The 10,247-nt window shown below is 35.3% G+C and overlaps 1 protein-coding gene across 1 annotated transcript in view; it reads left to right on the forward strand.

Moving 5' to 3' along the window:
* Positions 1 to 10,247, forward strand: part of LOC106869731 (uncharacterized) — an 81,123-nt gene that overhangs the window by 38,654 nt on the left and 32,222 nt on the right. The window contains exons 5-9 of the mRNA XM_014915586.2: positions 773 to 934; positions 1,912 to 2,042; positions 7,406 to 7,541; positions 8,175 to 8,195; positions 9,077 to 9,210. Coding sequence (XP_014771072.2) covers positions 773 to 934; positions 1,912 to 2,042; positions 7,406 to 7,541; positions 8,175 to 8,195; positions 9,077 to 9,210 — 584 coding nt within the window. The remainder of the gene's footprint in view (positions 1 to 772; positions 935 to 1,911; positions 2,043 to 7,405; positions 7,542 to 8,174; positions 8,196 to 9,076; positions 9,211 to 10,247) is intronic.

Genomic DNA, 10,247 nt, shown 5'->3' on the forward strand with positions numbered 1-10,247 from the left:
CTTCGTTCGACATCCTCAAATAACCTTTATTCAAGGACCTTTTGAGCTGGATGGGCTACTCGACCTGAAGAAAATTGTAACTGGGCCCCACCTGCAAGGTCATGCGCTGTTTATCTTGATATGAAAACACTATGTTGCGCACATATGGCTGTGATGCATGTGCTTGGTGTACCCTTATCAGACGGGTAGTCATGATGGGTATACTGAGCTTCATATATTTTACCCCAGTGTCGCTTTGATGGCATGCACTGCTCTCTCACTCAATAATAATAATAATAATAATAATAATAATTGACCAAACATTGAAGACCGGACATTGTTGTAGTGAATTCGATCTTTCACTATGCTACCTTTTATGTACATGACAGTTTTCGCACAAATCTTCACTGCAAGCTTTGTTTAAGTGAGAAATTATTATTTCAAAATGAAATCAGAGTGTATGAGAAATGTTAGTTTATTGCCGGCGTTATCCAGAGTCCTTAATCGTGACTATGTCTTCAAATAGGTGATTGTAATAGTGATGTACCTTGAAATAGATAACTGAAGGAAAAGACATCAACAAAATTTGAAATAATGCGTGGTCTTTTTACCCTGCTTCTAAAAGGTTTTGCCACCACTACGTTTCATTTGTGGTGTTATTCTCTTTTCACAGTGTAATTTTCAACATTAATGTACGTTTTATATGTTTATTTGCGTATGTATAACTGCGTAAAGTTATTTACTTGTGTCAAGATATTTATAATTTGATTTTTACATTCTCATTATACTACAGCCATGATTACAACAACACTTTCTACAACAGAAAAAACTACAACAAAAATAACATCAACAATTGCTAAAGTTCTAAACACAACAACTAAAGTCACAACTAAAACAAAGCATCCGATTACAAAATCAACGACAGCAACAACTACCAGAGTGTCATCCTTTGATGGTAAATAACTTTTTGCTTTCTTCAATATTTCCCATCGTCTGATACTTTTAAAATTAATCTTACAAATCTGAAATAATTATTTACTTTATAAGTGTTCCTTTCACGAATTTTGCTATTATCATTCACAGCTTAATTTATTAATTCATTCAGTAATTCCACTCCGATTTGTAAGTTATAATTTTATGAGATACCAAAACCAAATACTATGGTTATTTCTTTTAAGCGTAGCATACTTATGATTTGGTAATATATAGCAAGGAATTGTATGCCATTAGATTGTAGTTTTGTGTGGTTATATACTGTAGAGGGACCTGGGGACGCGCAATTATATACTCATGGACAGAAATATAATCTAAAATACCTAAAGAATATGAGAATATAATAATTTTTTATATTGATACAAATCATTAATGTTGATAAGAAGTGTAATGATTTAACTCTCTGTGAATCGAAATTTATTCGATATTGTCTCTTTGCATGGTATTTGTATCTCCGATGAGGTATAGATTATTGAATTGAAACCAATTTGTGCTACTAGTGCTACTAGTGCTACTAGTGCTACTAGTGCTACTAGTGCTACTAGTGCTACTAGTGCTACTAGCGAAGGATCAAAGGAAAACTGACCGTCAAGTTCTAAATTTGAAATTTGGTTTTATTATCACACTGTACGGAATGAATTGTGATTTTCATACCTTTCTCATGGGTATTAACAGTGTGAGATAAGTATTAAAATAGCATCGAGGTGTAAATCTATTGTTAGTTTCAAGTTCGTTCTTTGGTAACTTACCAGCAACTTCAGATATAATAAAGATTTCTTACAATGAAACAGATCGAATGAAGTTAAATGACAAAAGTCGGAACTAAGCACTGTCGGAACAAAGCACTGTCGAAACAAAGCACTGTCGGAACAAAGCACTGACATCAATCACAATATACTGGAATAAATTAATGCTTTTTGATTTGTCTATTTTTACTAGGTGTAATTGGCTGTTACAAAGACTCTGAAGATAGGGCGATGCCAAGTAAAGTCTGGGAAAATCAAGCAATGACAGCCAAAATCTGTCGAGTAGTATGCGGAAAATGGGGATACAAATATGCTGGTTTGGAAGTAAGTAATTCATTCTAATTTATCTATAAGTTTACAGGTGCTATAGTGCAGGAGTGGGCAATTTACGTTCGCGAACCACATACAGCCCGCGGAAGCATTCAGCAAAATAATTTTCCAAGTCTATAATTTTCGTAAACTAATCACGGTAAACTGCTAGTACCAAAGCTAACTTGAACCGAGACTTGCTTCCTTTGTTTCACAGAAAATTAGCCGTGTGTTTTAATAGGCGGATACCTACTGCGCATGTGCCCGTTCATACACATGCGCAGTCCCTTCATACGCAACAGTTCTCTCTTTGCAACAGTAAGATCTGTAACGTTCCGACCCGTGAAAATATGGGCCCTCCTAAAAAGCGCAAAATCAAAAAAAAAAACATGATGTGCGTTCAATAAAGACTGGACGCACAAATATTTGTTCAGTAGCCCAGGGAATAAGGCAATCTGTTTACTGTCACGAGTCGGTTGCTGTATTCAAGGAATACAATTTGAAACGACACCACCAACATGGCGCGTTTAGTAACGAAATGTCCGAGGAAGACCGCAGGAAAAAAGCTGCAGTGTGTTACGAAACTGAAGAAACGACAGACCATATTTACAAAGCAGTCGACACTTCGGGATAATGCTACAGAGGCAAGTTTCATGGCAGCATACAAGCTCGCTAAAAGCAACAAGCCATTTTCTGATGGCGAGTTTGTTAAGCAGTGCTTGGTAGATTGCGCAAGCGTCCCGTACCCTGATGCAAGAAGCAAATTCGAAACCATTTCATTATCAAGAAGGACTATGGTGCGGCACATAGACTTAATTAGTAACGAATTAACAGAACAGCTAAAGTCAGCGAGTAAAAATTTTGTTTGGTTTTCGTTGGCACTGGATGAGAGCACTAATAACCAAGACACTACACAGTTACTTATCTTTGTCCATGGAATTGATGAAGATTTTGTCATCAGAGAGGAACTACTTGGCTTGGAATCGATGAAAAATACAACCACTGGTCAGGACTTGTTTGAATGTGTTGTGGATTGTGTGGAGAAAAGTGCCTTGTCATGGAATAGAATAGCAAGCATTAAAACAGATGAGGCCAGAGCATTTACTAGAAAAAATGTGGGTATGATTAAACTTTCAGAGAACAAGTTAAAAACAGAAATATCCATGTGTGAAAATATTTGCTGTGGAAATCTTTTCTGTTTTCGGATCCACATATATTTGTGAGCAAAGTTTTTCTTGCATGGAAATCAACAAGAGTTAAAATAAATCTTCTGTGATTGATATAAACTTGCAGGCAGTGATGAGGATCTCAACAAAGAACCTCACTTCTAATTTCAAAAGAATTGTAAATAAGTGTGACAGGTTACATTTGTCTCATTAAATTACTTGTGCTGGCTGATTTGTAATTTGCACATAGATAAATTTAATGAAACCTTTTCTGTGTACCACTATTGTTTTAGCTTTATTTATTACTATGACGTAATTTGTACTTCGCATTTAATGAAGTGTAATGGTAATTAATGAATACAATCAGTTATAGAAGGTGCGGCTCTCTGCAAACTACGGCTCTCTCAAAGTGCCCCCCCCTCCACCGAGCCAAAACAATTGCCCACCCCTGCTATAGTGGTATTTTATAGTGGCAGTAAAATATTGTCATCAAAGCTTTATATTCTGTAACAAATAAGAATTTGTGACATTCATTGATATTCTCAGTGTAAGTCAAGTAAGACATTATCTACTGTAAATTACTGCCTTTTCTATGACACTCATTACATATTTCTTCACTACTCCTTTATATTCTTATTTCAAATACTGCCAAATTCAACTGTGGTATCCATCTTCCTACGTTCCAGCAATTAAATCTACTGGCTATATCTCTCTTTTCTATGTATAGTTGTTTTTTTACAATTCGTTCAACATATCTTTAAATGATTTCAGGCATATTTCATTCCAGATTTTACAACCAATATCTGCATCGGTCTCAGAATGACTTAGACTTGAATAGTATGTACAGCAAATTTGCATATTAGCGGCAATACCCTAGCATGATGCCAAACCATGGATTGAAACAAATAAAAGAGTATAATAAACTCAAGTAGCAATTTTCTTACATTTATATTCAATTAGCTGGGACAAATGCCTATTGTTAGGTCCCAATGAGAATGTAAGGTGGTACGGATAGTTTGGCTAATTTCATCATATTTACTAGAAATAAACATCTAGATATCCATTTCATTTAAAACGAAAAAATGTGATGAGCCCAGCAAAGCAAGAGGTGAACACCTGGTTAGAACATATCCTATATTTTGATAGATCATCAGAGGAATGCATTGAAGGCAGAAATTAAAATTAACGACAAAGAGTAAATTCATGGACAGGATATATAAACAAGTAAGATTTTAAGTCCTGAAAGTGAGATAAAATGGCATCACTCAGTAATAAAAAAAAAGAACCGACCTTTTTAGGGAGTATTTCCAAATACTAATGATCACAGGCTAATAATTCGTGCAAAGATCCAAGATTACAATGATAAAGGCGTTGTGAATGAAATTAGTTCATGCTTGTTTATGCCGCAAAAGTAATACCATTGACACAACAAGAATCCAACTGATAGGCTCGTTTTATCGTAATAATCTTATGTCATTTATATAATAATGATTTATGTTGATATGAGTAGTTAGCTTAATCTTTGCAAGAGAAGAATGTAGAATATTAAAATCAGGGAGGTACCATAATTTTCATGGTTTTCCGAACAATTGTTTGTTTGTTAAAATAGTGCCAAGCTTTTCCTTCTGCACGTCATGAATTATGCATTAATCCCACTCATGGAAGGGACTCAACTGTACAATCAATATCATCAATAAGTGTGTCAATATATCGTGAGAAATAACTCCTTTCAAGCAGCTCTTTGTTAATAATAACACTGGTCAACAGTCAATTTTCATCAGGGATATTATATGGTGTTTTATATGTAGTTTTGTCCCTGGATTTCAAAAATGTAATCGGTTTCCTTCTATCAGGCACAGTTTTTCTGTAATTTTATGTTTTCATAATCTTTTCTTTTCATAAATTTTACTTTGTATTTAAGGTGCCAAGTCATCATCAAATTCTACTCAGGATGTCAAGGCATTGCAAGAACAGTCCTGATATATTTTGTCATGTCTGTGGTTCATTTACCACCAAAGCTCAGCAACGTGTCATCAACGGGGATCAAGATAAGAGTTGGGCCCCGCACATCATCTGCTCAGCTTGTTCAAATGAACTAAGGGATTGGTTAAATAAGAGGAAGAGAGCAATGCCGTTTGCAATACCTATGATATGGAGAGAGCCAAATGATCATTTCATGGGCTGTTATTTCTGCAGCGTTAATGTATGTGGGTTTACTGTAAAGACCAAGCATAAGATTGTGTATCCCAAGTTGGAATCAGCAAGAAGACCAGTACCACACAACGATGATGATCTTCCAATTCCAATACCACCAGAAAATGGCCTCCAGATGTCTGACAAAGATGTATTTCCTGAAGAAAATACTACTGCTGTGGAAGACACTGAAGTGGATGCAGATTTCACGATTGAAAATGAAGACGTACCACAGAAATTTTCTCAAGGATAGTTAAATGATTTAGTCAGAGACTTGTCATTGTCGAAGGATAAAGCTGAACTATTAGCATCTCGCATACAAGAAAAGCGTCTGCTTAAGAAAGATGTTTGTATTACTCATTTCAGGAAGAGAAATAGGGATCTGACTTCATGCTTCTCTGTTGATGGACCACTTTGTTTCAGTAATAACACTGATGAATTATTTCGCTGTTTGTTCCAAGAGCATGTTCCAGCTGAATGGCGCTTATTCATTGATTCATCTAAAAGAAGCCTCAAGGCAGTACTACTACACAACGGCAATAAGAAACCATCCATTCCCATAGGACATTCAGTGCACATGAAGGAGTGTTATGAAAACATGCAAGTACTCCTCAATGCCATAAAGTATATAAACTACAGCTGGAAAATCTGTGGAGACTTGAAAGTGATTGGAATGTTGATGGGAATGCAATCTGGGTTCACGAAATATTGTTGCTTTTTATGCCTGTGGAACAGTCGTGCAACTAACAAGCACTATGTGCAATCAGAGTGGCCTTTGCGAAAATCATATGAGCCGGGAGTTTCTAGCGTCCAGAGCAAGCCACTTTTAAACCCAGAAAATGTTCTTCTTCCCTCTCTTCCCATAAAGCTTACCCTCATGAAACAATTCGTGAAGACACTTGCCCGGAAAAGCTCAAAAGGTTTTGAATATGTGAAGGCTAAATTTCCAAAAATCACCGAGGCAAAACTGAAGGAGGGCGTATTCATAGGTCCGCAGATAAAAGAACTCTTGAAGGACAACCACTTCCTCACAGCACTGGATGAGATTGAGCTTAAAACATGGGAACCCTTCAAATGGCTCTGTGAAAATTCCTAGGCAACAAGAGATCTCTAGAGTTTAGAAATGTAGTGAAATGACTTCTAGACTCCTACGCTGCAATGGGCTGTTGGATGTCACTAAAAGTCCATTTCTTTGATTCAAATCTGGACCTTTTTGCAGAGAACCTTGGAGCAGTGTCTGATGAGCAAGGGGAACGCTTTCATCAAGATATTGCATCGATGGAACAACGATATCAAGGATTTTGGAATGCAGGAATGTTAGCTGACTACTGTTGGATGTTATACAGGGATGAACCTGAGACAAAACACCATAGAAAGTCCAAATCCCAAAGATTTTAAGTTGTTATGCATTCGAGTGTATTCTAACTTATTTGTACACAATGATTTAAATTTTGTACAATAAAAAGCCATGAAATTATCGTATCTTGTATTAATTATACCTTATATAGACATGCTTTACGTATCCTATACGTTAAGACAGCAAGTATCATTAACATGAAAATGTGACATGATAGAGGAAATCGGACTTCAGATTCGTAATCAGCATCAAAAATTAACCCAGAAAAGTCAATCAGCAACTCTGATGATTAAAAAAAGTTTCATTTTGTTGACCAGTGTAATCGTTCGCCCGATTATTACAGGCGCCTTGGGTCTCTCGAGATCAGGCATTCCTTATTGTAAATGATTAAGAGATATTCTTTCATTTAGTTTGTGGATGATTATTAGAAATTGGATAAAAAGAAAAAAAAAACTTCATTCGGCATTTTAAAAAATAAGTTATGTCTCAGTTTTCTTCTTTTGTTAGTTGTTACCGATTTCACATTCCTTCACTAACTTGATGGCAATATTTCAAACAAAAATCGACTCTGGCATAAAGGGACGTGACTAAATACATCATGACTGTTGTTCAGTGCTCTACTAACAGCAAATTTTAATTAAAATATTCCCGAATTCTTTCAGGATTCAATTTATTGCTATTGTGCTAATAACTATAGCAAACACGGCGTCTTGGATAAGTCCAAATGTTACTCCAAATGTCCGGGTAAGCCATCCGATATATGTGGAGGCCGTTACGCACTATCCGTATATTTTTCAGGTAAGAAATTTCGCACATATTTGTTCTTTAATAAAACCACTTAGCAATACACTACAAAAAAACACAGTCTTATACTGTTAACACATGCGAGCTCTGTAACACATGCGAGCTCTGTAACACATACGAGCTCTGTAACACATGCGAGCTCTGTAACACGTGCGAGCTCTAAACCATGCGAGCTCTGTAACACGTGCGAGCTCTAAACCATGCGAGCTCTGTAGTTAATGTAATACAGACTAAAACTCCGGGAAAACACCTACTAACTTAGTCATGATATTGAAGACAACTAAAGAAATTATCGGCTAATGACTTGACACCAAACCCACAACATAATATTCCATTCTCAGTTAAAACTATTTCACTCCATTAGTAAGTAGTGTTAGTAAAATACCAGCATTAAGACACCCATTAATCACATGCTTAGTATTCTTAATTTTTATGACGATCCGGTATGAAGAAGACGAAACAGCTGCAGAAAATAAAACATCTGCAGAGCATGAAACAGCTGCCCTCAGATATTATGAAATTCATTTTATTCTTAAACACACTTTACTAAACTATAACTTTATTAGAATTATTAAATTATATTGTCATCATCAAGTACATTAATAATTTTTTCTTTTTAAATTTTAGTTCTTTTTGTAAAGAAGCAAGGTAAGAAACTATTAATATATTTTGAATTGGTTGGATATCTTTGTTGTTTTTAATAAGTTGTCCTTTAGCTATAGGTCATTTCTGATCCAGAAACACCTATAATCAAAGCTGTTCCGGCCATGACTAGCCGTCTTTTCTTTGGTTCCAGTCTAAATTGAACTACATTACTCTGCGTGTCCGCCTTATTTTAAGATGGAAAGCTGCGATTTTTAGGTGATTTGGCTGCTATTTCTAGCAGATCGGGTGAAGGCATAAATAGACTTCTTCGTTGACAGTTCTTTTGTATAAATCGTTGTTTGTGCTGCCTTCTCATATGTTCTTTCGTCTTATTGTTCATAGATAAGCCGTGATTTTTATCAGCTCGTATATTATATTTAATAATCATTATCTTATCACACTAAGGCGGCAATCTGGCAGAAACGTTAGCACGTCTGTTCTTACGTTCTGAGTTCCAATTCTGCAGAGCTCAACTTTGCCTTTTATCCTTTCGGGGGTCGATTAAATCTTATTTACCAGTTACGCACTGGGGTCGATGTAATCGACTTAATCCCTTTGTCTGTCCTTGTTTGTCCCCGCTATGTTTAGACCCCTGTGGGCAACAAAAAAATTAATATTTCATCACTCTAAGGCGGCGAGCTCGCAGAAACGTTAGCATTCCGGGCGAAATGCTCAGCGGTATTTCGTCTGTCTTTACGTTCTGAGTTCAAATTCCGCCGATGTCGACTTTTCCTTTCATCCATTCGAGTCGATAAATTAAGTACCAGTTGCGTACTGTGATCGATCTAATCAACTGGCCCCCTCTCCAAAAATTTCGTGCCTTATACCTTGACTAAAAAAGAATGTTTCATTACTCAAATGAATTAATTATTTTGTATAAGCAGATTACATCGGCTGTTTTCATGATAAAGCCATGTCGAGGGTAATGACAAGCAGAATTTGGATGAGTGAAAATCTTACTATAAAGAATTGTCAAAATAAATGTGGCAAATGGAATTACAAATATGCTGGATTGCAGGTGAGTGCATTCCCTATTTTTGCAGTTTTTTCCAGACTTCTTAAATATCTGTTAATGTTTTTACACTTCTCTTGAAACTTACCACTTTAAAACATAATTAAACCCATTTTTTTATTGTTCCATCTCATTGCTTATATAAAACTTATTACTTTGAAAATAATTTGATAGTATCGCACATACACCCTAACACATTTTATTAGAAAATCAGTCAGTTTTCAAATTGCATCAGAAATTTGCAAATAACTTCTTGTTTTAGAGTTTTAAAATTAAATAAGTTATAAAGTGACTTTAAGAAATATTCATCTGACCTCTTTAAATGAAGATCTTTCACAGTTGGTTTCTCATCAGGGTTGTATTTTCTCCTTTCCTCATTTATCACAATTACATTGGACTGATACAGACCAGTGAATGCATCTCACATTCGTTCTCATCAATTCCTTGCATATAACATTGCTTTTTAACAGCAACATTTTATATTTTCTATTGTTCCTACACCTAGATAAAACATTGCAAACTGATTTTCAATTGGTCAACATGTTGAAATATAAATTCATATCAATTGTAAACTGACTTCATATTCTTCGATTCGCAAATCATTTTCAGAATCTTTAAAATTCATCATTAAAAAAAATCAAAGGATGATGATATAAGTATTTAAACGTTATTAACGAGTGAGATGTAAATAATTAAGAATATAACATCTGTCAATTTGTTAATAGCATTTAAGATCACCTCTTTTCTGAAATGAAAAGTCATTTGAAATAATTATTGTTAGGATTTTCTTTTATTGCAAACTTGTTTTATATATGTATGTATGTATGTATAGATAGATAGATAGATAGATAGATAGATAGATAGATAGATAGATAGATAGATAGATAGGTTTCTTTATTAGCCACACAGGGCTCAACACAGAGTGGACAAAATACAAATGTAGAGTTTTTCTTTTCGAGGGGGTCGAAAACAAAGCAGAAAAAAAAACAAAAGTGGGGACAACGATGAAAAAAAACATCGCAAAACGTTTGGGGTATTTACAA

This window comes from Octopus bimaculoides, chromosome 13 (genome assembly GCF_001194135.2).
Source record: "Octopus bimaculoides isolate UCB-OBI-ISO-001 chromosome 13, ASM119413v2, whole genome shotgun sequence".
Lineage (NCBI taxonomy): Eukaryota > Metazoa > Mollusca > Cephalopoda > Octopoda > Octopodidae > Octopus > Octopus bimaculoides.